General features: G+C 49.9%; 1 protein-coding gene across 4 annotated transcripts; it reads right to left on the bottom strand.

Moving 5' to 3' along the window:
• Positions 1 to 5,160: 5,160 nt before the first annotated feature.
• Fgr (FGR proto-oncogene, Src family tyrosine kinase) lies at positions 5,161 to 27,040 on the bottom strand. 4 transcript variants are annotated; one of them, XM_076863152.1, is made up of 13 exons: positions 26,858 to 27,040; positions 17,736 to 17,798; positions 16,576 to 16,808; positions 15,942 to 16,044; positions 14,659 to 14,757; positions 10,997 to 11,100; positions 10,373 to 10,522; positions 9,270 to 9,425; positions 8,999 to 9,178; positions 8,352 to 8,428; positions 7,970 to 8,123; positions 7,039 to 7,170; positions 5,161 to 6,938 (listed from the first exon to the last, which is right to left on the bottom strand). In XM_076863152.1, the coding sequence occupies exons 3-13, from the start codon at positions 16,793 to 16,795 to the stop codon at positions 6,730 to 6,732; spliced, it is 1,584 nt and encodes a 527-aa protein (XP_076719267.1). In that variant the 5' UTR covers positions 16,796 to 16,808; positions 17,736 to 17,798; positions 26,858 to 27,040; the 3' UTR covers positions 5,161 to 6,729. The 4 variants fall into 4 exon arrangements, with proteins under 4 accessions (XP_076719267.1, XP_076719268.1, XP_076719266.1 ...); XM_076863153.1 differs by having other exon boundaries at positions 16,576 to 16,805; XM_076863151.2 differs by lacking the exon at positions 26,858 to 27,040 and adding an exon at positions 18,371 to 18,438.
• Between the last annotated feature and the right edge of the window lie 665 nt (positions 27,041 to 27,705).

Below are 27,705 nucleotides of genomic sequence, written 5' to 3'. Positions count from 1 at the left end.
AGGGATCTCCATGCAGTCAAGCTAGGCTTTGGGTTCAAAGATTTATTAATTGAATGGGAAGTATTGTAAGTTCAGATATTAATAAAAGCTGAGGTTAAAGTTATTAAGTTCCTTCAGAATTCCAAAATTGGTCTGAAGTTATAGATGAGGTTTTGGCATCTTGCCCTAGTTGGTCCTGCACAGGACAGACTTTAGCAGGGGGTTAGGAGGGGAGGTAGGAGAAGCCTAGATCTCCCCTTCTTTAATCCCACTACCACCCTACAATCCCTACCCATAGGCTATATCTCACGTTGTAAAGACCCCACTTAGTCTGAATCAAATTTTGGGTTGGGTAATACAGAATAGTTTCCAGTAGGTAGGGAGCCCCAGGTAAATTGGAACAAAAGGGAATTGCGGAAAAACATAGAAAGAAAGGGGTTAAGTGATGAAGTACAAAGGAAAAGATAATAGGGTCCATGGCCGCATGAATGAGAGGGGAATAGAAGTTAGAATTCTCTAAGCGTGTCCTTCCCAGGACAGACTGCTTCAGGTGCCCCCTCCCCAGAAACAATGGGTGAAATTCACTGAAAAGTCTTAATCATCACTGGAAACCAAGCACTAAAAAGTCTCTATCGTTTGGGGTCTGTTTTTTTTTGTTTGTTTGTTTTTGTTTTTTCATGGAGCCTCTCCAAATTGTGTTGAGGGTACCCTAAAGCTCCAGCGGAGTCTTCCTGTGGGCTGCTGCTGACACCTAGTGTCTAATCTCCGTATCTGCTTCGACAGCTGTAGACTAAAGGAGTTTGAGGAAGGAGACCTGGGTGTTCAAAATTCTGCATCATCCCTTTCTGGGCTCAACTTGCTTGAGACACTTATTTCATTCTAAGCAAGAGATGCTATGGCCAGACCCTATGGAATGTATTTGGAAGTCTAGAGATAAAGTTGTGGGGTATAAGGTTTGGGAGGCCATGTGGACTGGGAACCACACAACTGCTCCTGATTCTATTCTTACTTGCCGTGTGTCCTTAACTTTTCTGTGTTTCCCATGTGTAAAACTGAGGTAGAACTGTTGAGAAGATTAACTGAGCACATGGGTATGAAATACTTTGAAAACTGGCAAGGGGATAGGGAGAGATTAACAAGTCATAATGATAATAATAACAATAACAAGTCACAGCAGCATGGAGCCAAGGCCCTGGGGCTCACTGAAAGGGAAGAATGAAGTAAGCCTTGGGTAGGTAGCATCTCTCTCCCTGTATATAGAAATTCTTGGGCTGGGCCTGCTCTTGGGACTGCTTCAGGGAAGATGTGGAATGCTACAGAATGGTTCAGCCCAGTCCATGGAAGGGGAGAGTGAAGCCTGGAGAACTTGAAGTCTTATCCTAACTAAGCCACTGAGCTGCAGATCCAAGAACATGAGGCTGATTGGACTGGAGCCATTATGGCCCTGGTTTTCCCCTCCTTTGGATGGGAACAGCTCAGAGCTGGGGCCCAAGAGACCATGAAAGCAGGAAGCCCCCCTCACTGTGGTACAGTGGAGACTAAGGCCCCAGGCCCCCATCAGCCCTCCTCCTGGGCCTGTCCCTCTCCCCTCCCCTGTACAAGTCCTCCCACATTCCTCCAGGCAACAGGAAACCCCAGCTGCAGCCCAGACTTCAAACAGCTCCTCCCTCTGGGGCAGGGGGTGTGGGAGGAGAGGCCAGAGGGCAGAGGGCAGAGGTCAGCTTTGTTCCTGCTAGAGGTGGTGAGGGACCTGGGGAAGGGGGGGGCAGGGTAGGGCCCTTGACAGCCACATTGCATGTGTGTGAATTCTTGTGTCCATCAGGGTGTGCCTGGTTCTGGCTGTTGGTCTGTGTCTGAGGATAAATGTGTGTCCTTGCTTTGATTTCTACTCGGCCTGAGTTCTATGTCTGCCTGCATATCAGAACATGCTTGTCTGTAGGTGCTCAGCCTGGGGCCCCACTGATATGTCTATAGGTATTATTGAGTGGCTGGATATGCCTGCTTCACAGACATGGTCAAAGCTATGTGTCCTTCTATGAGTATGACCTTTGTGTCCAAGAGGGGTGTCCCCTCTCCTGCCTCTTCTCTCATCCTTCCTCCACGTTGGTTACCAGATTGTTCCATTTGGAAAGAATCTAAACCGGTTACTCATCTGTTCAAAACCCTACAGTGGCTTCCCATTACCCAAGACTTAGAATTCTAGCCAAGTACATGGCCGACCAGACCCCTTTCCTCTTTAGCCACTAGGCCGCTCAAATTTTATATTCCAGTCACACCTATTTAAATGTAACTCCTTGAACAGTTACATTTCTGAGCTTTCCAATCTGGAATGTCTTCTCTTGCTTCTTTATCAAGAAAATTCTTCAGCGGCTCTGGAGGCTGAGACAGGAGGATCACCAGTTCAAAGCCAGGATCAGCAAGGGGGAGGCACTAAGCAACTCAGTGACACCATCTCTAATATAATACAAAATGGGGCTGGGGATGTGACTCAGTGGTTGAATGCCTGAGTTCAATCCCTGGTAGCCCACCACCACCACCACCCTCCAAAAAAGAAAGAAAATTCTTGCTTTTTTTTTTTGCAACACCTCCTCTGAGAAGCCTTCCAGATTTCCTTTTTCCAGTTGAGTTGGGACCCTCCCCTGTTCTCCTGCATGTCCTACATTGTTATTTTCTATGTTAGACCCATGAATCCTCATTACCATTAAACTATGTGCTCTCTGAAAGAAGGAACTGTGTTGTACCTCTAACCCTGGGATGGGAAGTTTCTGAAGGGACATGGCCCCCATCCCGGGGACAGTTTCCTGCACTTTTGGTGTAGTACTCAAGGTTTCCACTAGAGGGCGTGCGAACACTACTGCAGGACCATAAAGGCAGCATGTGTAATAGACGGGGGTGGGAGGGTGGAAGGTTTCTATTCTGTACCTGGGAGACAACTACTGGAGTGGATAGAGGACCCACCCAGCTCAGTTCTGGAGCAGTGGAACTTAAGATAGAATCCCTAATGGGTCCTGGGACCCCCAGATTTCTTTTTTCTGACTTCTCCCCACAAATCATGGGCCATTCCTCATGGACTCCCCTCTTCTACTTGACTTCTGACTCCCCCAACCTTCTTCCATGCTTATTAGCACTCTCAACCCTCCTGTAAATAAGTATTTGCCCTTGCATGAATGGGTTTTGCTCTACCATACCTCTGAGCCTTTACACGTGCTGTTTTTTCAGCCAGAGATCACCTCACTGTCTGCTTCATTAGGCAGACTCTTCTTTCACATACTCCAAGAAATTGCCTTTCGCTCTCAGACTGACCTTGCCCCCAAGTATTATAATTGTTTATTGTTCTGCCTCTCCAGTAGGACCAGTCTATAGGCGACATCAGTAAATGTGTATGAAATTAATAAACGATTTAGTTCTTTTGTAAGTACAAGCCTCAGCATGTATGGAACCTACCCTGGGCCCTTCTCTGCACCATGACCTCCCTGGGCCCGACTCTAGCTCAGTACTATACTTTCCCATGCTGCTCTATCAAATAAAGGAACATGGTCCTTGAGACTCCAAGTTCAAATCCTGGCTCTATCATCCAGATGTATAACCTTGGATGAGTGTTGGAGCCTCAGAGACATTTCCTCTTTTGTAAAAGGGTGATAATCTCACCTCTGCACTGCTTCATGGTGAGGATCATATTAGACAATGCATGTGAAACACCCAGCATTAGTCAATTAGGTGTCCTCCTCCCAGCATGAACTCGGAAATAAAATTGCCCTCTGAGTCTTAAGCCAGTAAAATCCATGCATCATGGAGGAGAAGAGCCAGGTGGGGGAGTGAATGAGGCGAGAGATGGTTTTGTAAACGACTGAAGAGTTTTGTGAACGGTGCAAACCGCAATCAAGGTGACCCGCCTGTAATCTCAGGGAGGCAGGGCGAGGATGTGATTGAAATTGAGAAAGCAGAAGCCTAATCAATTGCATTGTGCTCTATCTGAAGGGAACAGAAGGCTGCAAGGAAATGGGGGAGCAAGGGAGATTCATTCAGCTGCTCCAGGGGGAGAGAGGGGGAATAAAAGAGATGGTAGACACTGGGAGGCTTTGGTGTGCTGAGGAGCAGGGGGGATATGTGAACTTCAGGTGGCTCACTGCCCTGCTGGGTCTTCATGGGAATCACATGGGCACCACATGGGCATCCAGGTAGAAGGCAGAGCCCCATAAGGCAGATAAAAATATTCTGGTTCCACAATAAGACTACAGAGATTGAGAGCACTGGTTTGGGGGCCAGAATACTTGGTTTAAGCCCCTGCTCTGCCACTTATGCCCTGTCAACCTTGAAAAAGCTGAATTCCTTCACTATGGCTCAGTTTCACTATTGGCAAAATGAAGAGAGAACAGCCTTGTCTTTCATAGGGTTCTGTGAGGCTGAGATGCCCCATGCACTCAGCAGGATGCCAGGCACAGCGTAAACAATTTGTAAATGGCGATGGCAAAGAGAGCTAATGTGTACTGAGCATTTTGTTGCTACTTCACAGATGAGCACATTGAGGCTTGGAGAGATTAATACTTGCAAAAAAATCCACATTGCCAGCCAGTGGGGGAGGCAGGATTCACAACAGACACTACAGATCCAGAGATGGGCTCTTATCTGCCTACTCAAAGGCAGGTAGCAACGCTGCCCTCTTGCTGACACATCAGGCTGTTGTGAGGTGGATGGTCAGAATCTAGGGCCCTCATGAAGAGTTTGCTCCAGAGTGATCCGCAGAGCTGCCTCCCACCTTTACGACAACCTGAGTGGCCACTTGGACTCTTCATTTTTTGTTCCCATCCAACAACCTCCAGCACAGGGAACACTTGATTCACATTGACTGTTTTGTCCCCCTTTCCTTAGTGTCTCCAATTTGGGGATATTTCCAGGGACTCTTTCTGCCAAAAACTAGGGAAGAAACACACACACATATTCGCCAAATATACTGTCTTCCCACAGCCTAGAGGCAGTGAGGTCTAGTGAAAAGAACATGGTATTGGTGAAAGGCCTTCCATATCACATTCAGCTGTATGATCCTGCTATATCCATAACCCCTAAACCTAAGTTTTCTCATTTACCAATGGGGTAATCTTAAAAACAGGCTCAAGACTGGATTAAATGAAAAAAATTTTTTGATGTAAACACATCTGACATTCAGCAAGGAGGCACTTAATAAATGAGTTATTATTATTATTACTATTACCTCTCCCCAACCTGACAGAACTCCTTCAGTGCAAGGGCAGGTCTTATTCATGCTTGTGTTCTCAGGGTTCTGCTTAGCAAAGAGCTTGTCACATAATTGATGCCTGGTAACTGTTTGCCAATTGTAGCAGTGATTCTTAATAAGTCACAGGGTCAACCAACAATTCCTAATGTAAGAAGTGGGAATCCTTATTCCCTGTTCCCTTGTTTCCACAGGGAGGCAAGTCAAGTCCCCAGTTTCCCAAAGGAAGATCTAGAGGGTAGGATAATTTGTCATCTCACAGGTGCAAGGCAGGTTGTTTAGCACCCTTGATTCCAGCCAGTAGGAGCCCTCAGTCATTTTAACATATAAAACTGCTTCCAAAAGCTCCCTGGTGAGGTCCATAGAGTTAGACCAATCCTCAGGCCTCTCCTCTTCCTTCCCCTTCCTTCTACTTTCTTTTGGAAAACAAGCTGCAGAGGGCCCTTTGGGGTGTCCTTCCCTACTGCTCTTTTTTTTTTCCTACTGCTCTTGAAAGAGGTCTAAGGTTGTTCCAATGTGCCTATGATGAGTGGCAAGTCTCCTGAAATCAGGTAAACAACTAGTAAACCCATTGTGCACAGACTGAAGGCCACATTGGTATTGGAGGGGATATTTTGATCGATTTCCAGTTGCCTGTCTTCTCTGCCCATCTCTCAACTCATCCTAAATTCACATGGGGACGAGTAGTAGGACTTTCGGGTATCCTAAAACTCTGCTCCTTGTGCTTATCAGGTGTTAAGGCATCTCTTACCTTTCCCTCCTGCTCCCAATAGCCAAATCTGTCCTGTTCACCTCATTATTGCTCCAAAGGAAGATTCAGGGAATTTTCTTGGCTCAAAGATTCATATGGTCATTTTCCTCATTTACATAATCAATAAACACACATTATTTAGAGAGGCGACCTCAGCAACTTTCTCCCTCAGATCTGGGCCTGGACCCCAATCCTGGACCACAGCAGTCAACCAGCAGGAAAGGAATCTGGCAAAGAATTCCTCAGTCTGTAATTTACAAGAGAATTGAGAGCAGGGGGCAAATCCTTGGGGCTTGGGCCAGAGAGGAATGCCAGGAGGATAGGAAAACAAACATTGGAGTAGGTGGGAGAAGGGAAATCCATGTTATAAATAAGTAGACAAGGTGTGAGCATTTTTGAAAGGCAGGGGAGAGAGGCCAGAGGCATGTAATCCTCAGTAGGAAAAGAATAAACAACACTTGGGGTCAAAGTCAGTGAGAGAAGAGCTCTGGGCGTCCATTTCATCCTCAATCTGAGCGGGGTGTCCTAGATTTAGATTTAAGTGGGAAGGCGAAGAACAATGCTTGGGGTCAGAGTGGGTGAGGGATGAGCTCTTAACCTCAATTTGCCTCATCTATAAAACCAGTGGGTTGCCCTAGAAGGTGTCAGAACATCTGTCCTCTGACACGCTCAGGGTCTATGGGGTTCTAAGTAGAGGCTTTGGGACCAGAGTCCTGGGAATTTGTAAAGGGTGTTAGGCAACCAGAGTGGTGGCTGATTCCCAACCAGGCTATGTCTGGTCTCCAGGCTGGTACTGTGGTTCTGTGGAGGTGAAGTAGTCTTCTAGGAAGGACTTCAGGTACTCAAAGGTGGGCCTCTCCTCTGGGTCCAGACGCCAGGTCTGTTCCATGACTTCATACAGGGATTCTGGGCAGCCAGGGGGGCATGGCATGTGGTAGCCATGCTCTACCCGTTCCAACACTTCACGGTTATTCATGCCTGCGGGGTGGTGCTCCATCAGTTAGGGTAACCTGGCCCCTCCCAAAGGAACTGCCAGGAGGAAGCCCTTCCTTGTGACCCTCCCCCAACCCCAGCACACCTGGGTAGGGGACTCGGCCCTTGGTGATGAGTTCAGTAAGCAGGATCCCAAAGGACCACACATCTGACTTGATGGTGAATTTGCCAAAGAGGGCTGCCTCTGGGGCTGTCCACTTTATGGGGAACTTGGTCCCTGGAGAGTTTGGAGGAAAAGGGAAAGTTAGTGAGGGGGGTCCTTGAGAATAGCTGGATTAAGAGAATGGGGAAGTAAGGATCTTGGGGACCCTGAAGACAGTCTTTGGACACAGCAGAAAGGACCTGGTATCTAGTCCTTTATGTGTCTAGTATATTGCTAAGCACTTTAAAAACATTGTGATTTTTCATAATAGTAACAGCTATGTGCCTAGCTTTTACTATGTGCTAGGCACTGTTGTTTTTTCTTCCTTCCTTTCTCTCTTTCTCCAGAGATCCAGAAGCCAGGGCCAGTAGACAAATGTTCTAGCACTGGGCTGCATCCTCAGCCCCAGGCACTGTTAGGTGATATATATATGCATTAATTCATGGAACCCTCATGAAAACTCCATGAGGTAGATACTAGGGTAGGCTACAAAGGAGGTACTGAGTAAAGTAACTTTCCCAGCTCACACTGCCAACAAGTGGCTGGGATTCATACCAGGAATTCTGGTTACAAGAATTCAGATTCATACACCCTATTTCCTCTAGCTTAAGAATTGTAGTGTGAATAACACATAGCAGGTGCTTGGAAAATATTTGTTGACTTACTGTTGTTTGAATATTTTCATTTTAGTTCAGAAAAGGCTGCTCATAAAGGTTAGGTGACTTGCCCATGCAAATGTCTGGCAAGTGGCTGAGCTGGGATTTGAACCCAGAATTGCCTCTTGAACACAGTGGCAGGGTTTCTGAGTATGGGGAACTCATGGCAGCCCCTTGGAGCTTTACAAACTCTAGGGAGGTGGGGTGAAGATCAGCACCTTGCTGGGGGTTGTACTCATCATCCTTGATGAGGCGGGCCAGCCCAAAGTCAGCGATCTTGCACACCAGCCGCTCCCCAACCAGGATGTTGGCTGCTCTCAGGTCTCGGTGGATGTAGTTCATGAGCTCCATGTAGGCCATGCCCTCAGCTACCTGGCGATGGGGGATAAGGTGTGGGGAGAAGGGAGCTCATGTGGACGCCTCAACTCCTCAGCACCATAGCCTTGGGTGAGGGGTGAGAGTAGCAGTGCTCTGCCTTACACTTGATACAGAGGGCGGGGCCGCACTTCCTAGGGTAGGCTAGGTTTTTAAGAGCCCAAGGATTTGTGGAAAGATAACAGGAGCAAGATCTGAGAGACAAAGGCTGCTGGCTCAGTTTACCTGGGCTGCCATATCCACCAACTGGGGCAGATTCAAGTTCTGACCCTCCCGGTCCTTGAGGAACTCCAGCAAGCTACCTGGGGAGACGAAGCCAGAAAATCAGCCACAAGACCCCTACTCCAGGCTGGCCTGCCCTAGATTGTTCGTGCCCCAATCCCGAACCTATCTAATCTAGCCCGGCCCCGCCTCCTACTCCCAGCCCTTTCACGTGAGTCAGCCCCAGACTCAGGATCCCACCGGACGCCTCAACTCCTCAGTAACTCGCCCAGATGCTTTGTCCCTGTACGGACTCCGCACACACCTCCGCCTGGGGCCCCCCCGGACACGCCCCACTTAGACTCCGCCCCAGACCCGCCCCAGACACGACCGGGATCGTGCGTTCTCCGCCCAAGCCCCACCCACCAGCTAAGCACACCCCCGGAGGCCCCGCCCCATCCCGCCCCGCCCCGCCCGCCCCACATCCCACTTGCTCTAACTTGGCGCTGCTGGGAATCCAGCACTCCTGAGGTTTCGCGTATTCCAGCCTCTCTCTAAGACTCTGACAATTGTCCATCGTCCCTTCCCAGGTCGGGGTCCAGGTCCCACCCCGCCTTAACCTCGCACCAACTCCCGCCCTCCCAGGCCCCGCCTCCTGACCCGCCTCTCACCATGGCACATAAACTCCGTCACGATGTAGATGGGTTCCTCCGACACCACGGCATACAGCTGCACCAGCTTGTCATGCCGCAGCAGCTTCATGACCTGCGCCTCCTCCAAGAAGGCCTTCGGGGACATGGTGCCCGGCTTCAGCGTCTTCACCGCCACCTTGGTGCTACCATTCCATGTGCCTGCTCGGTGGTGGCATCTTGTCAAGATTCGCTCCCCGCCAGCACAGGCCCACACCCCAGCCCCTGGCCCCAGCTCCGGGGACTTCCGTACCCAGCCACACATCCCCAAAGCAGCCGGTACCCAGCCGTCGCTCCAGCGTAATGGAACTGCGACTGATCTCCCAGGCGTCCTTAGCCAGGCCCAGCGTCTGTGGCTTCATGGTAGTGCAGGCCGCTGTGAGCAGGTGGCACAGCCCATCATTCACCTCTGGGGGTGAGCAGATGGAGGGAGGTTACAGGCAGGCCAGTACACCCCCACACTCCTCATCCCACCCCATTCCCATATCAGACCTCAAGGTCAGTCAATCATAAATACTAGGGCCCAGGTGAGGTTCCAATCCAGGACAGAGGGCAACTCAGCCTGCTGAGTGTATAAACATTTTGGTGCCTGGGAAAGGGAGTTGCACCCAGAGGGAGAGATGATCCCTTTAAGGATTGGGACCTTCTCCTAGGAGGTGGCCTCCAGCTGGGCCTCTAAGGATAAGGACAGATTCTGACAGGTGGAAATGGGGTTAGGGATTCCAGGCAAAACTGTGGACAAAAGGCCCATTCCCTTCCACGGATCTCATCCTTGGCCTAAGCATTTAAGATGGAAACCTCAATCCCAAAGCCAGTTTTCCACAGAGTCCGGCCCCTTCTACCTCCTCCCCAGGTTCGGAATTGTCTGCTTCTCCTTCACTGCCACTGACTGAATCTGGCCACTATCACCTCTTACCTGGAATGGCCATTGTCCCCTAACAGATCCCTCATTCTGCCTTGCCCCCTGGCATCCAAGCTCCTCTCAGCAACCACAGTTTCTCACTGAAGTGCAGTCAAATCTGTCAGCCCTTGCTCAGGGCCCTGTGATGGTGACCTCCTGCCCTGGTACCTAGGTGGAGCACTCAGGACATCACTCACACTCAATAGTTTTCAGTTTTAAACCTTAAGACAAGAAACTGGCCAGTTCCGTGCTCAGATTTTAGGAGATGCTGCTCGCTATGGTGGGGCTTTGCACCTCAGTTTCCTCTGAATCCCACAGAGTAGGATCCTAGGCTGGGAACCTCCATCTGTGGGTTCTAGTCTTGGCCTGGCTACTATTGCTTTGGGGAAACTTCCTCTTCTCTGAGCCTCAGTCTGTCCAACAGGTTTGCTCTGGGATCTGAAGCACCCACTCACCGATATAGTGCTGCACCAGCTCCTGCACTGAATGGAACTGGGCCCGCGTGGTGATGTAGTAGCCACCTGTGTCCAGCTTGCGGATTTTGTAATGTTTGACATGATCGCCTCTGTTCTGGTCCCAATCACGGATGGACAGGGAGTAGGCACCTGTGGGGAAGGGTCACTTTGGATCCACTGTCCTCCCCCTCATTCTGGGAGCTGGAAGAGGCCCCAAAGACAGGAACTCTGAGGGTTTTGTTTTTTTTTTTTTTTTGCACTGGAGATTGAACTCAGAGCCTTGCACATGGTAGGCAAGCATTCACCACTGAGCTACATTTCCAGCCCTTTCTTTAAAATTTTATTTTGAGACAGGGTCTTTAAATTGCCCTGGCTGGTCTTGAACTTGGATCCTCGTGATTCAGCCTCCTGAGCAGCTGGAATTACAGGTATGTGCCACCATACCTGGCTGAGGCTAGGACTCTTTAGTCTGATAGCCATGTCTCTAGAACCCAGAGCCAATCTGAGCCCTGCCTCTCTACTGGATCCCAGTCTTATCCCTGAACCAAGCACCACTGGCCAATCCTAGCCTAGCACTAATGGCTGGGCCTCCCAGATGCCAGTGGCATGTGATACAACCCCCACCTTTGGTAGTCTCACTCTCCCGAATGAGAAAGGCCCCTCTGGGGTTGCCTGGTGAGAGAAGCTGCCTCTCTGCATCCTTCCTTCCGATCTTTCCAAAGTACCACCTGTTGGGAAGGACAGGCAAGAATCAGGTATACTCCCTTCAAACTCCCTTCCCCCTGAAAAGCCAGGACTCAATTTCTTCACCTGTAAAATGGAGCTCAAACATCTACTTCATAGCCTGGGCTTCAAGATCACGGAGCAGAGGAGCAGGAAATGCTTGGCACATAGTAGGTGCCCCCCAAAAGTTAGGCTTCTCTTCTCTAACCTTTTAAGTATCTCTTGAATTAAAATTGCTAGAACTAAGTCCCCAGTGGCCTCATCAGGGTGTCACGGGTTCCCTTAGTTCATCTCACTGAAGCCCTCTATGCCCTCATGAGGAAGTTGAGGCTCAGAAGGGAAGTGACCTGCCCATGAGGCTAGCTGATGTACTCCACCTAAAATCCTCTGCCACCCACCCTAGTTCTTTCCCCACCATCTCAAGCAATCAGTCAGATCCCTCCCCAACCCCAGCTCCAAATGCTTCCTCCTCTGGCTTCCAAGACACCCTTTCTTGCTTCTCTTCTCCTTTTTCTAATGGTTCTCAACTGCTGCTTTCCTCTCATCCTCTTAAATTTAGTATTTTTGTCCTGAGTCTTGACTCCAACCTCAGGACTTACCTACTTTCTCTTGGGGATTCTTTCTGGGATTCAATTATAGCCCTAAATCAACTATGCAAGTCCATCGGGGGAACAGAAGTGACACAGGTGCTATAGAAGACTTGGATGTGGTCTGATCAGTAGATTGACCGACGTGTTACCATTTGGGTTGAATTCAAAGGAGCATAATTTTCAAATCAAGGGAGGTAGAAGTCTCAGTGAACTCTGGGAGATTCAGTCCACACCTTCATGCTGGGAACAGTTTGGGGAACAAGGGAGGTATTCTCAAATGGTATGCCCAGGAGGGCCGGCAGAGGGAGGAAGGAGAAATGGTTTAAGGACTAGGTAGACATATTCCCAAGTTTTTTCAAAGCCCTCCTCCTACCTCTACCCATAACATAAGCTACTTTCTTAATAAATGGTATAATAAGAATAACACTTATGTCAGGTTCTGCTTTATATATATATGTGTGTGTGTGTATTCATTTAATTCTTATAATATTACAAGGTAAGTGCTATTATTATTAACCCCCACTAGACAGATGAGGAAATTGAGATACCTAGTGGTTAAGCAACTTGCCTGAGGCCACACTGTGATGCCAGAATAGGAACCCCAGCTGTCTGTTCTGGGCCCTGTGATCTTAACTGCGACTCTGCACTCAACCACAGCCTGCACTGGGCACTTCTTAGACATCTTGACATTGCCCCAGGAACCTCCCAAACCTCCGTCCTCTACATTATTACCCCTCCTCTCCTCCATGCCTCCCTCACCCTCTGCAGAAGGCCTTACCCAGCTTGTGCTCTGGACCCTGCCCTTGCTTCCCTCTGCTTGAGGAATTCCCCCACCCTATAAGCAGCCCCCACATGCCCACTTTTCTTCTTTCCCCAAAGGTAACTGCTCTAAGTCCCATCTTTTTTTTTTTTTTTTTGGTAACTGGGAATTGAACCCAGGAGTGCTTAACCACTGAGCCACATTCCCAGCCCTTTTCTATATTTATTTAGAGACAGGGTCTCACTGAATTGCTTAGGGCTTCGCTAAATTGCTGAGGCTGGCTTTGAATTTACGATCTTTCTGCCTTGGCCTCCTGAGCCACTGGGATTATAAGCGTGTGCCACCATGCTGGCTCTAAATCCCATCTCGCCATCAACACTGCCCTTAGCCTTTCTCACCTTGCCTTCACTTGAAAGTGTACTTCACACTTGCTAGCCTCCCACTCCTCCCAGGCTCTGCTGTCTGGCCTCTGCCCCCACTTCATGGGAAAGATCTCCATCAAGGTCACTCCCATTGCCAAATCCACTGGCAGCCTCTGACATGCTTTCTCATTTCCTGAAACTTCTCGCCCTCCAGGCTGTTTGGTGTTGGCCTGCCCTGTTCCTCCTCATGTCTCCTATGACTCCTTCTCTTCAGGGCAGCTTTCCCCTTTTCCCCTTTCCCCTAGGACTTGGGTCCTAGGGCCAACCTCTCACTCTCCTCCCTCTTTCTTTACCCTCCTGTGCAGCTTTAATTATCATCCCTACTCTGAAGAGTCCCACATTTCAACCAGCCCAGGTATGCCATCTGCAAGGGCCACAGCACACAAGGGAAGGAATCTTAAATACCAATTAGGAAAAGGTGACCTTCTCCTGGACTATGAGCATGGGCTGGGCGCCTCCCATACAAAGCACAGTCTATTCTAATTGTTGGCAGCCTCCTCCACCAGGGTGTTCCTCTGAAACCTCAGTCCAACAAGTCCCCCACCATAACCCATTACCTCTATGTGCCCCTTTGTCCTATGCCTTAGCACTGGCACCATCACCCACCTGAAGTCACCCTTGATTCCGCCTACTCTGCACAGCCAAACACCCAATCAATCACCAGGTCCTGGGGATTCCCATTCTGCAAGGACTCTTTTTTTTTTTTTTTTTTTTTTTTAACCAGGGATTGAACACAGGGCACTTGACCACTGAGCCATATTCTCAGCCCTATTTTATTTTTTATTTAGAGACAGGGTCTCACTGAGTTGCTTAGTGCCTTGCTGAATTACTGAGACTGGCTTTGAACTCAAGATCTTCCTGCCTCAGCCTCTCAGGCTGCTGGGATTACAGACCCGCAAGGACTCTTCTATCCTTTCTTTTCTCATAAATGTATGGCACTCAAAAGGATAGATCTTAAAAAGCTTTTATGAACCCCAATCTCCTCATCTATAAAAGGGGGACATTAATAATATCAATAAAGTTATTGTGAGAATTGAATGAATCAAGCTAGGTAAAGTATCTGTTACAGGCTCTCAACTATATAAAAGTAGTCAGTGAATGTTAATTCCCTGCTATTTTTTTTCTTTCATTTTTTGGGGGTGCTGGGGATTAAAACCAGGGAGGGCCTTGTGCATGCTAAGCAGGAGGTGCTCTACCACTGAGCTACACCGCAACTCCTCCCTGCCTCCTTTTTTTTTGTGTGTGTGTGTGGTACTGGGGATTGAACCCAGGGGCGCTTAACCACTGAACCATATCCCCAGCCCTTTTTTGTATTTTATTTAGAGACAGGGTCTCGCCAAGTTGCTTAGCTTCTTGCTAAATGGCTGAGGCTGGCTTTGAATTCACAATCATCCTGCCTCAGCCTCCCAAGCTGCTGGGATTACAGGCATGTGCCACCATGCCTGGCTCCACTTTATAGTTCTTTAAAGCTCACACACAATTGCCATCATTGAGAGGCCAGGCAATTGCTGCAGGACTATCTGGCTTCATACAGCAGCTCTGCAGCTCACTAGCCATGTGGACACTGAGCCTCAGCTTCCTCATTTGTAAAAGAGGTAATAATAGAAGCCCTTTAAAGAGCATCCAGCACACAATACCTGCTATATATGTATTATTCACTATTATTTTCATCATTATTGTCTCATTTTCTTCCCACAATAACCTTATAAAAGTGTAGACAAGCGGGCAGGCTCAGAGTTTGGACTCCAGGATCTTATCCATAGGGCCAGCCTCCCTGCCTTCCCCACTCACTCTTCAGCTTGGATGGAGTCCACAGGAGCCACATAGTTGCTGGGGATGTAGCCAGTTTGTCCGGAGCTGAGAGACCGTGCCTCCCACCAGTCACCTTCACTGCAGGCATAGAACAGGGTGGTGAAAGGGTAGTCAGCAGCAGCTCCAACCCCCGGGGCACACAGAAGCCAGACAGGGCCATGCTGATTGGCTGGATACTGGCCCTGCCAACCCCTCATCTAGGGACTCCCCCATCTGGATCAGCTCTGCTCCCAGCCACTACAGCTGTCCCAGGAGGGTTATTCTCTGAAGAAGGAATCAGTTTGAGGACATCTGAATCTCCTGGCTTCTTTTCTCTCATGCCTCACCTGGGCAGGAGTGAGTCAGCTAACTAGGTCTCTTGCCCCACTGATGCTCCCCCACCAATAGTTTTATATTTCCTTCTAGATAAAATCCAGACAGCTCATTCTTCTTCTTTTTTTCTTCCCCGTGCTGGGTATGGAACCCAGGACCTGGCACATGCATTCCCAGCCCCTGGATCTCAATTTTTATGATCCGACTAGACCCAACTGCTTGATGGTTTCTAGAAGTCATCATTTATTCTCATTCTCTCTTCCTCCTTTCTCACCTCTTCCTTCACTCTTGGTTAATTTCTCTAATCTCATCTTAAAAATCATCTCCTCCAGGAAGCCTGCCCTGATCACCACTACCCTGGACACCAAGTTTGGTGTTTTTTTGTGCCCATATTTCCTCAAGTTCCCTCTACCCACAAAGTAGTCACCCATGTTTTTTTTTTTTTTTTTTTTTTTTTTTTTTTTTTGGATGGGTATGATACTGCGGGGGAACCCTGGGGCACTCTATTACTGACCTACACCCCTAGCCAGCCTGCTCCATCCCTCCCTTCCCTTCCCTCTCCTTTCTTCCTTACTTCTGACCCTCCTTCCCTCTTTCCTTCCTTCCATTTTTTCTTTGGAGACAGGATCTTGCTAAGTTGCTCAGGCTGGCTTTGAACTCGTGGCCCTCCTGCCTCAAACTCTGTAGATGGGATTAACCCCACCTCTGCCACCATGATCACCCAGTGTTTTTTGTTTGGTTTGGTTTTTCAGTGCTGGGAATGGAATCCAAGACCCTGAACATGCTAGACAAGTACTCTACCACTGAGCTGTATCCCTAGGGGTTTTATTGTCATGTATGTGTGTCCCCAACTTGTCTGAAGCTTTCTGAAGACAGGGACCAGATAGAACTCTTCTGGGGTCTTGCTCCCAGCCCGCCTGGGGCCTGAACTAAGTGGCCTGGTCACTTACGTGTTGTTCAGGATGTGGAACTTCTCGCCCTTGGTGAAGGTAAGGTCATCCTCTGTCCGGGCCTCATAATCATACAGGGCAATGAACATGGTCACCCCAGTCCCTGCAGAGTCAGGGTTGCTCAGTAGAATAGGGAACAGAACAGAGCACCAAGGGTGCTGCACACCAAGATTCCTATTCCCCAGCCAGGCACTGTGCCTCCCCACTGCCACAGAGCCCCAATTTTGCCAGAGGCCTTTGGAGTCCACTGGATTTGGGATTGAAAATTCACCTTGGCCCCCACGTGGATTTAGGATACACAGTTTCATGCCCTTCTTACCCTGGAGAGTCCCCAAATTGTCTACTTCTCCTCTTCCCCACCAAGAAGAACCCCCCAACCTGGGAAGTGGCACCCGAGAGGCCAGAGGCATCTGTCATTGAGGTGCCTCTCTCAGATGAGAACAGAGCTCCATCTCCCTCTCAGACTGGGGTTTCAGGGTAGGGCTGTGCACACTCCCTCAATCTGGGTAAGCTTGAGAGGACAGCTGCACCTTCCACATTAGTCTGGAAGCTTCTAAGGACAAGTCCACATGTCCCCTTCCCTCAGTTTCTCTTAGGACCCAGGAAGCACCTGTCTCCAGGCCTCTGGACTCACCTGAAATGCCCCTGATGGTGCCACTATCAAGGAAGGCAGGGCTGGTGGGCTGGGGGGTAAAGTTGTTATAGTTGGGGATTTGGGCAAAGGAGGGTGCAGGCCGGGCCTGAGTGGGGTCAGGGCCATAGCGATCTGCAGCCCCATAGCTCTTGAAGTCCCCTTCCAGGCCAGCATCTTCCTTGGGCCCTGGCTCCAACTTCTTGCAGAACACACAGCCCATTCCAGGAACCCTGCTGCAGAATGGGGGTGTGCCTCACTCAGGGGCCCTTGCCAAGTGCACCACCCTATGCACACATGTGTGCACGGGCACACACACATGCACACACACTTGCACAGGCACTAAGCTCCCACTCAAGGGCCTGGATTAGGATCCTCCCTAGTAAGGGACAAAGGTGCAGCAGGGCCATTTTTGGGTCCGCCTTCATGTGTTTGAATAGAGTGTGTCTCCTCAGTGCTTGTCTCCCCGCCCCCTCAAGCCCACATCCCTGGGGCTGATGTTTTACATTGGATGGTGCTGTGTAGATTTACATATTTTTGCCTCTCATTGCTTTGAAATGTTGTTTCTGCGACTCCTTCTGGGTGCTTGTGCATGTGCCTTTGTGTGTCTCTAAGTGTGTTTAATTGTGTGCGTGCAGTTCCTGGTGAACATCTGTATGTGCAGGTTGGTGTGTACAGAGTTTGTGTAAAGGTCTGCAAGTGTGTTTGGCTATGTGTGTGCACATCCATATAAGCGTGTGAGTATGTGTTTCTGTGTGAGTGTCAGTCTGTGTGTGTGTGTGCGCGTGTGTTCGGGTCTGTATGAGTCGGTGTCTCTGGTCTGTGTGTGTGTGACCATGAACACAGCTCTGAGTGGAAGCTTATGGGCTTGTCTCTGTGCGTGCCTGTGTGTGTGTCTGTGTCTGCATGTTTGCATGTGACTGTGTAAGAGAACTGTGTGCCTGCACCTGGAGATTCCCTGCAGAGGGGGATCAAGGCCATTTCCTGTAGTGGGTCCAGCCTCAGGCCTCTCAAGCTGCCTCATTCTGGCTCACCCATCCGTTACCTAGCAACAGGGCCCTTGTAGGAGGAGGGGGCTGTGAGGCGGTTGTGGGGCCAGGAAGGCCACCCCCACCCTGTTTCCTGACCCTAAAAGCCTTAGTCCTCCCCCCGCCCCCACTCACCCCACAGGCCCTGACTCCTGGGTCAGTAGGACTGCTGCATCGTCCTTGGGAGGGGCTGGAGACCTGAGGGCAAGACAGAAGGACATGAAAGATGAAGGTCCTGCCAATGTTCCTGGCAGCCAGCTGCCCGGCTCATGCCCTCTTCAGGAAGCCAGAAGGTCTGGGCTCCACCCCAGCATGACTTCTGCCTTCATTTTCCATCCCACCACCCCTGGTACACTTACACATCCACCCTCTCACGTAGGCCACACCACCCACACCAGCTCTCTCACACTCAGATCCCCCTGACACCAACACATGAACACACACACCAGCACACAGTCACACAACACCACTCACAGCATATGCTTGCGTGAGTGTGCTTGCCAACACCACCACACACCAGCACAGCTCCAACAAGCCCAGGCTCTGATGCACGACAGCCCCCACACACGTCCACAGGCGTGGATGCCTCCCAGGTTAACAGACGCTCACACTTAGACGCTCATATTTTTGTATTTAGACCCATCTCTCTAATTGGATTTCTATCAAGCTATGCTCAGCTCCCTGGAACCTTGCTTCTGCTCCTGGCCTAGGCTGGGCAAACCCCAGCAGCCCCTAGGATCTCTGGTGCCAGAACAAAAGCAGACACCTACCTCCAGAACTCTACTCCTAACTGCACGTCAGAGAAAGGTTTAGGGCAGCAGTTAGAGCCAGTAGTCCCCCGGGGGGAGCTCCCCAAAAGAGCCAACCCTTCCCTAGCAATAGTGTCCTCTGAGCAACAGGGTAAGGAGGTCATTGAGCAAGGGGTCCCCACCCCTCCTCCTCTGGGCCAGAAATTCTGCCATTGCAACACTCAGAGAGGAACTGGCTGGGGAGAGGGCTCTGTTTCCCAAGATGTAAGAGGAATGGAGAGCTGTAGGGTGGGGCCATCTCAAAGAACCCCAGTTCTTTGAGGGGTCTGAAGATCTTGGAGATAGGGGGGCTCTAATTTGCCTCCTTTGGCCCCCTCCTGCCCTCCTCTACAAAGAGACTCTTCCTCTTTTCTCAGAATCCTGCCCTTCCAAACCAACACCACCAGTCTTTTCCAGGAGACCTTCGTGCATCTAACAGGTTCAGTTGTCTGTGGACAGTTCTGTCAGACCAGTGGCCAGACCTCTGCCCTAGCCCCACCAGCCCCTCTCACCCTTCACTGGAACTGTTCTCTCATGGGGCGGAGGGTGACACCCATGTGGTGAACTGTGAGGACAGTTGTGGTGAGAGGTCTGCCCTAAAATAGGCCCCGTTCTCTAGACTCCCACTGAGACCTTTGCCCCAGGACCCTTCTCCTGTGAAACCACTGTCTGAAAGGCCGGGGTTGCAATGTGGTTGGGGCAGGGGAGAGAATAAAGGAGGAGGGGAAGGAGACATCTAGGACCGAGTTGAAGGAACTTTAGGGAAGGTGAGAGGAGAGATGGGATGGATATGAAAGCAAGGGTTCCAAGGTAAGAATGAAGGTCTTCTCACAGGAAGACAAGCACACACCTCAAAAGCTGCACCGAGCTAACGCCAACCCACACAGGCCTCTTGACACATTCTTGGACATTGTCTCAGCTGCATACCACACATCATACAGACTCTGAGCTCCTCTGTGCTGATCCCCAGACACACACATCTTCAAGTGTTCACACGCCACATATACACGAACTTCCAGCCCTCATCCATCTGTACATAGACACACACACACACACACACACAGCCTCTCCACAAGAACAGTAAATATGGCTAGCATCTGTAATTCCAGCAACCTGGGAGACTGAGGTAGGAGGATTGACGGTTCAAGGCCAGCCTCAGCAATTCAGTGAGGTCCTAGGCATCTTAGTGAGATCTCGTCTCAAAAAAAAAAAAAAAAAAAAAACTGAGGATTTGGCTCAGTGGTTAAGTGCCCTTGCCCTTGGGATCAATTCTTGGTATTAAAAAAAAAAAAAAAAAAGCAAAATATGGAATTTATAGCATTTTCTATGTAGCTGCCAGTATGTTAAACTGTACCAATACCACCTCACAACTACCCTATGATTTAAATTTTTTTTTTTTTTTTTTTTGTACCGGGGATTGAACTCAGGGGCACTCAACCTCTGAGCCACATCCGCCCTATTTTGTATTTTATTTAGAGACAGGGTCTCACTGAGTTGCTTAGCACCTCACCATTTCTGAGGCTGGCTTGCACTTGCTATCCTCCTGTCTCAGCCTCCCGAGTTGCTGGGATTACAGGCATGTGCCACCGCGCCTGGCCTAATTTTAAACATTTTTAAAAATTCTTTTTAGTTGTAGAAGGACACAATAGCTTTATTTCATTTATTTATTTATTTATTTTGTAGTGCTGAGGATCAAACCCAGTTCCTCACATATCCTAGGCAAGCGCTCTACCACTGAGTTCCAACTGCAGCCCCTAAATTTAAATATTTTTATTATTGCTGAGGCAACTCAGGCACAGAGAGGCTTAGAAAGTTGTCCAAGATCACCCAGATGTATCTTGGCATTTGACTCCAAAATCTGAGCTGTCGACCAATCCTCTCTTTCCCTGTCACAGATGTAAGTAGTTGCAGCCATTTCTACAAATAAATGTGTGCAAATTCAGAGCCCAGATAGGGACACACATAGATTACATAGCCTTCTTCTTGAGACAGCCCAGCACGGCTCTCCTCTATAGGATACAAACTTATACAACTCTGGGGTCCACACACAGCTACACTGTTCTCACTTCCAAATAATATTCAGGTGCAGATTGCCACAACATATCTCTACAGTCCAAGGGGAGCCGCAGATTCTGCATTCCTGGTATGGGGGTAGGGAACAAGACCAAAAGCTAGTGGGCCAAGGAGGAGCCCTGCAGGGCTGATGTTTGGCCAGCAGGCAGAAGTTGGCAGCTCTCAGGGCTTTATCACACCCAGACTTGAGGGGACCCATCTGGGCCTGGCTCTTGGGACCAGTATGCTAAGGGGCTGAGAGGCTATGGGACACAGGGTTTGGCATCTGCAAGGCCTTAGAAAGGGGTCATATTGCATGTGACCATACTCATGTTTTTTTTTTTTTTTTTTTTTTTTCTTCTTTTTTCTATCTTTCCTTCTTTTTTGGTACCGGGAATTGAACCCAGGGGCTCTAACACTATTTTGTATTTTATTTAGAGACAGGGTCTCACTGAGTTGCTTAGGGTCTTGCTAAATCACTAAGGCTGGCTTTGAACTCTCTGTCCTCCTGCCTCAGCTTTCCAAGCCGCTGAGATTACAGGCATGCACCACTGCACCTGGCAGCTCATGTTTTTTTTTTGTTGTTGTTGTTGTTTTTTGGTTTTTTTTGGTGGTGCTGAGGATTGAGTCCAGGGCCTTGTGCCTGTAAGAGGCAAGCACTCTATCAACTGAGCTATGTACCCACCCCCCACTCCCAAGTAGTTTTTGTCAGAGAGAAAAAGATGAGAAAGACAGCAAGAGAGAGAGAGAGAGAGAGAGAGAGAGAGAGAGAGAGAGAGAGAGAGAGCGTGCAAGGGTGGGGTGGGCAAAGACTAAGAGAGAAATAAAGAAAGATAAAAAAAATTATAAAGAGCCAGAGAGACAGAGGATGGGAGGAAAAAAATCAAGCCCTGATTTGTAGCATTTGCTGATGTCCCTGGTGTAAATATTCCCACCATGGCTAATTTAAGGCTACTGAAGTGACTTCTGGGAGGCAGAGCTGTAAAGGGATGCAGAGAATCAGCTCCCCTCAACCAGTACCAGGCAGCTCCCGCCCGTCACCACCAGAAAGAGACCCAAAAAAATGCAAAAAAGAAAAGTGGAGACAGAAATGCAAGGTAGAAAGAAGTGCAATGGAGAGATAAAAACAGAAAAAGAGAAAGGAAAAGATGAAAAGAAAGGTCAGTGACAGAAAACTAAAGAGATTACAGAGCCGGAGGTGGTGGGGAGCGAAGTAGAGAAAGCAGGCTGTGTCCTCTCTGCTCAGGCATCTGCATGAGAATAGCCCCCAGGACTCTTTGCCCCTTGCTCTGATCCCAACTCTCCTGCCACCAATTCTCTAGGGAGTGATTAGACTTCCTCAAAGTCTGGATGACAGACATTATTAGTAAAAATGTGCTAATTTATTAAACATTTACATAGTGGTTGGCATCATGCCATGCAATTCCTATGCATGATCTCAGTTGGTGACCTTATGAAATAGTTTTATTTATTTTAATTTTTAAGTTGTTGATGGACCTTATTTTATTTATTCACTTATATGAGATGTTGAGAATCGAACTAGTGCCTCACATGTACTAGGCAGGGGCTTTACTACTCAACTACAGCCCCAGCTTGGTATTTATATTATTTTTAAGCTTTATTTTACAGAAAGGAAACTGAGGCACAGCTGTTAGTAACTTACCCAAGATTACATTTGCAGCAGGTCAATCATTTGGTTCCAAAGCCCACCTAGGCACTGTTCTATTTTGTGGTTCTAGTAGAAGCAAGGATGTGTGTCCCTTTATGAGTGCCTGCTGTGTGCCAGGCCCTATGCTACATGCTCTATATTGTGGTTATGGCCCAGAGAGAGAGAAACTGATCTGCTCTGTCTCTTTTCTGGGAGACTCTGAATTGGCTACCTGCTATCACCAGAAAGGGAGTGACTCAAAGAATGGCCACCAGCATTCTGCGTACTGCAGGACCTGCAGTCTATTTGTGATTTTTTTTGTGTGTGCGTACTGGGAATCAAACCCAGGGCCATGTGTATGCTAAGCACGTACTCTACCACTGAGCTATAACCCGTGTCCAGAGTATGTTCCTTGAACATCTGGTTAACAGGAATAGGTTCTCAGAGCCCCATCAGGATCTAAATCAGATTACAGGTTTCAGAGCTGAGATCCAACCTTAGATCACTTTATTCCCTAACTTCAACATCCACCCCTGGGTGACCCTCTCTAGGTCTGTTCTTTAGAGGAACATCAAGGCCTCAGAGTCTCAGTTTTCTTGTCTGCACCTTCCATGCAGAACTGTTGTGAGAACTTCATGTGACAAAGCTCTTGCTTAGTGTGCAGTGGCTAAGTTAGGCTGAGACCCACCAAAGCAGAGTAGCAGTGACTTGCCTGTCACAAAGCCAGGCAGAAGATTCAAAGCCAGGACTATTAATTCAGTCCAGAGTTCTGTTTCTGGCACTGTGGTGGTGTTCTCCAAAGCCCTAGCAAGATCCTGCTGTCCATGATCCTACTCAACCCCTGGACAACTGAAAACAAAATCCCTGACATGTCACATGGCAGCTAACCACCCAGCAGGGAATCTGTCTCCCACTCATCCCTACCTTATACATAGGAGCTCCAGGCCCACCCATCTTTATTTATTTATTTATTTTTTGGTACTAGGGATTGAACTCAGGGGCACTCAGCCACGGAGCCACACCCACAGCCCTATTTTGTATTTTATTTTATTTTTTTGTACTGAGGATTGAACTCAGGGGCACTGGCCCACTGAGCCACATCCCCAGCCCTATTTTGTCTTTTATTTAGAGACAGGGTCTGACTGAGTTGCTTAGCGCCTCACCATTGCTGAGGCTGGCTTTGAACTCACAATTCTCCTGTCTCAGCCCGCAGAGCTGCTGGGATTACAGGCATGAGCCACTGAGCCGGGCTCCAGCCATCCTTTTTTGAGGGCCATACTTCCCAAAGGCCTTCAAGGCTTTGTTGTAGGCACAGGATGTCCTGCCCTCTCAACCCCTGCCAAGGATCTGGGGATCAGGAGACAGATTAAGGCTCATATTCTACTCCTGCCTGACAACTAGCTTGAGATATTGGGCAATTCATCTCTCTGAATTGACGTTTTTTGCCTATAAAACAGGAATACAAATTTCTACCTCACTGGGTTGCTCCTGAGCATCAAATGCTGTCAAGCCCCTGACATATCAGGCACACAGTAGGTGCTCAGTGAACTTTCACTTCCTTCCTGTCCTTTTAAAGAAAGGGGGGTATTGTAGGGGGAGAGGTGAGAGTGCAAGATTGGGCAGGGTTGAGAAGAAAGAGAAGTTCCCAAGCAAGGTGGGAGTGCCTAGCACGCCTGGGGATTTCACCAAAAGGGAACTGGGACTTGGGGCAGTGGCAGGAAACCACCATCCTGCAAGAGTTCCGGCTTCTCCTCAGGCTCCTGGCTAAGCAGGGGCAGGCCCTAGGCTGGAGGGGCAGAAGTAAGTCTAAGGTCTGCAGACTCCCCCATCCCTCTCAAGCCCTGAGCCCTCACTGAGGGCTTCCATCCTCGCCTGCAGTCCTCTCACTGGGTCCTGCCACCCACATGACTCAAGGGCCCTTACTGAGCCCTCATTTCCCTCACTGAGGCCCTCAGCTCTCATCAACCCTCTTCTATCTCAACCTTCCTCTCTTGAGGCCTCACAGCCCTCCCCACCCCTGAATGTGCAGAGGCTAAGACTTACCCCATGAGACGCACTCTATCACCCCTGATAAGGCCAGGGGAGTGTGTAAGTGCACATGCATGTGTGTGTCTGTGTATAAGTGAAGCCTCTCTGTGACACACTAGTTCTACCCTCCACATGGTCTTGAGGATAGAAGCTGAGTTTTTTCCACATTCTTTTGGGTAAATTTTTTCCACCTATCACTGAAAATCTGCTCACTAACCTCTAAAGCAGGGGTCTTTTCATCCTGCTGGCTTGAGACTCAGGAGAATGGGAACCATGAGTAGTTTGGGGGGAATTGAGGGAATCAGATCTAGTTTCCACAGGTGGCCAAATGGGAAGTGCCCCCAGGGGTCCTGCTGGGGTAGGGTGGGAGGCATCTTGCCCTCTCCTATCTTGGCCAACCCAGTCTGCTCTGTATGGAAAAGGATTTGGCTCCTCTTTCCTTTCCCAAATCTGGATTTCTGTACCCATCGTGCCAAGGTCTGGCCATTTCCTTTGGCACATCAGCCCCAGGTGGCTACAGAGAACACCCAAACAACCACACATAAGCTCCAGGCTCAAGCTCATTCACTCAAAGCCCAAACCAAACTCACTAACACTCACACCCTCACTCACAGCTTCATACCCACTGCTGAGAAGGAGCTAACCTTAAACCCATGGGCCCCGCCTTTTCCTCCCCATTCCACCATCCCCCTCTCCAGAGGCCATATGAGTTTAGTCAAGAATGGAATGGGGCTGGACACTTTGGCACACACCTGTAATCCCAGTGGCTCCAGAGGCCGAGGCAGGAGGATCACAGAGTTCAAAGCCAGCCTCAGCAAAATTGAGGTGCTAAGCAACTCAGTGAGACCCTGTCTCTAAATAAAATATAAAAGAAGGCTGGGGATGTGGCTCAGTGGCTGAGTGCCCTTGAGTTCAATACTCTATACCAAAAAAAAAAAAAAAGGAATGGGTACTCAGGCCTCAGCTCTGGCTACTTCCTGCACCATAATAAAATGAGATATCCTGGATTCAGGACCTCTACTGCTGGCCCTGCAAGACACTGACTTCCAAATCTGCATCCATCCATGAAATGGCAACAGAGCCCTGCTCTTCCATCCCTACCACAAACCTAAAGATGCAAAGGCCTCAAGATTCCTGAGAGACCATAGGCCTGAGGGGCAGCCAACCTGATGTGGCACATGGAGGATGGGGACAGATCCCAAACCCTGCTGGGATCCCTAGTATGAACTCTCAGCAGATCCACAGTAGATGCCAACTGTGTGCTGCTGGTCCCTGGAGGTGCTGTCAGTAAGACCCAGGCTTTCTGCTCCCCCATCAGGTTTTGAGAAGGTGAAGGACAGTGATAACCTTAACCCCTTCACAAAAGCGCTTTATCTGTAATCCCATCCAGTAGGCAGACTGAGGCAGAGGATTCCAGGGCCAGGCCAGTCTAGGCAATTTAGCAAGACGCTGACCCCAAATAAAATAAAAAGGGCTGGGGATGTAGCTCACAAGTAGAGCTTTAGCCTAGCCCGCCTGAGGCCCTGGGCTCAATCTCCAGTAGAGCAAAACAAAACAAAAACTGCCTTTCTGCAGGTGATTCACAAGGGGGAGAAATAATTTCTCCGCGTAGTTCAAATGAGGAAGAGACCGAGAGAAGTCCTGTAACTTGCCTTTAGTCACACATCAATTAAGAACCCAATCTTGCTAAGAACCCAGCTCTCTGAGACTGCAGATCCCTCACCCCAGGATCCCTGAATCCTGAATGCCATCTCCACACTCCTCGGTTGGGCAGCATGCCCCCGACTGAGGATCCAAAACCCGGACGAAAACGGGACCAAAGGGGGCCGCCAGCAGCGAGCCTGCAGTGACCCAGCTCCCGCTGGCCTCTCCGCCCTCTCGTTGCCATGGAAACAGCCCCTCCAGGCATTCGCGGTCAAAGGCAGGATTTCCGTCGGGGCGGCCAGCAATTCCCGGATCCCGAGGGGAATGCGGACCTAGACCGCTACTGCCGGCGGGGAGGGGGCGCCCCGAGAGGCCGGTCCCTGCTGAGGGCGGGGACTTCCCCAGGAAGCTGGGACCCACGCCTCTAGCGCCTTGAAGGAATCCCCTGCCACCGGAGCCCTCCCACCACTGCCGGACCCGAGGGTCGGGGGGCTGCAGTCGTGGCCGCCTCGCTTACCTCGCTGGCCACCGGCCTCACCCCGACTTCTGCCGATTCCGGACAAGGGGCATTCCCGGACCCCCGGGACTATGCCCCGTACTGCGTCCTCCACAAATCATCCTCCTTGCCTCCCTTCGCGTGAGCTCCTGCGCCGGATCCTCATAGGACCCTCCACCTAGTCCCCCTCTGTCAGAGCTCTCAGCGTCTCCCTAATTTCTCACTCTCAAAGTCCCCTCCACTTCTCCCCAAGACCGTTTTGGGGTTCCCCTGAGCCCCTTCCCTTGACTCTGCCCGCTTCCCAAAGTCTATCAACCTCACTCCCTAGGCTCCCTTCATTCTCCCCATCAGACCTTTTTTGGGGGTCTCTTTAGTTTGCTTTCTCCATATTTTCTCAGCTCTCTCCCCAAATTTTATCAGCCTCACTCTGCAGGTCTCCAGTGTTCCTCCTTAAGCCCTTTAGGGGTGGTATCCCTGGCGGTCAGCTCCCTGAGTCTGCTCCCCAAGTGCAAGCTCATCCCCCGGCGATCTAGAGTGTCCCTGCGGGACCGGGAGGGGCACCACCTGCCCTTCCCAGCCCCCACCTGTCACGGCCGCCTACCTGGTCCCAGGGGAGCCCGCTTCTGACCGACCTGGGGCGACCCAGCCCCGGTTCCCAGAAGCCACAAGTGCTGACGTGGGGGAGAAGTGGGGTGCTGCCCGCCTCTGCCCGCTGCCCCTTCTGGGCAGAGGAGGAAGCCGCCTCGGACTTCTCTCTTATTGCGGTAGCGGCGGCGGCGGGGAGAATTCGCAGTCACGCCCCATCCCCAAGCCAGCAGCCCGCAGCGGGGAGGGGCCCCCAGATCCCGGCCTGCCCGCCCCCACTTTCCGCCTTCCCGGGTTACCTGGGGTGGGCTCTCCCAGCCCCCTCCCCACACCCCAGCCCCTCCCTGCGACCTGAATGCTCTGCGATGCCTTCCCAAGGCGCACTCTCCAAAGGGAGAGGTCTCTCACCCCCAAGAAGCACCTGCTCGTTTAGAATCATTGTACTGGAGATCAATTGTCGCTTTTCTTTGTCACTGAGAGACCCCCCCACCACACACACACACCTCTTTTCCTGCTGGTAAAATTGGGAACTAGATCAGAACTGGCCTTACACAAGTTCTCAAAGACAGTTGACCTTCGACTGCTGTCACCAGAGCCACCTTGGATCCTGTCACCATGCCTTGCCTTCCCTTCCTTAGGAGGTGGGGAGGGGGGAAGACCCTGCCCTTAAGAAACTGCTTTTCAGAGGAATACATTCTCAGGCCACAGTCACACTTTTAGAAAACCTGGATGTCATCCTTTATCATCATTCCAGCCTTTCCTACTAAGGATCCTTGATCCCTGCCCATCCTGGGATCCACACCCTTCACCACTGTTACTTCTTCAGCTTTAAACTGAGGACCAGGAAAATTGCTCCTGTCTGGG

Source organism: Callospermophilus lateralis, chromosome 7, assembly GCF_048772815.1.
Source record: "Callospermophilus lateralis isolate mCalLat2 chromosome 7, mCalLat2.hap1, whole genome shotgun sequence".
Taxonomy (NCBI): domain Eukaryota; kingdom Metazoa; phylum Chordata; class Mammalia; order Rodentia; family Sciuridae; genus Callospermophilus; species Callospermophilus lateralis.
This window is presented reverse-complemented; position numbering and strand designations above follow the sequence as displayed.

Coding starts and splice junctions, on each gene's coding strand:
- Fgr (XM_076863152.1), bottom strand. CDS start 16,795: ATGGGCTGTGTGTTCTGCAAGAAGTTGGAGCCAGGGCCCAAGGAAGAT. Junction 9,179..9,269: donor CTTTGGGGATGTGTGGCTGG/GTACGGAAGTCC, acceptor ACCACCGAGCAG/GCACATGGAATGGTAGCACC. Junction 7,171..7,969: donor TGAGTACAACCCCCAGCAAG/GTGCTGATCTTC, acceptor CAAACTCTCCAG/GGACCAAGTTCCCCATAAAG.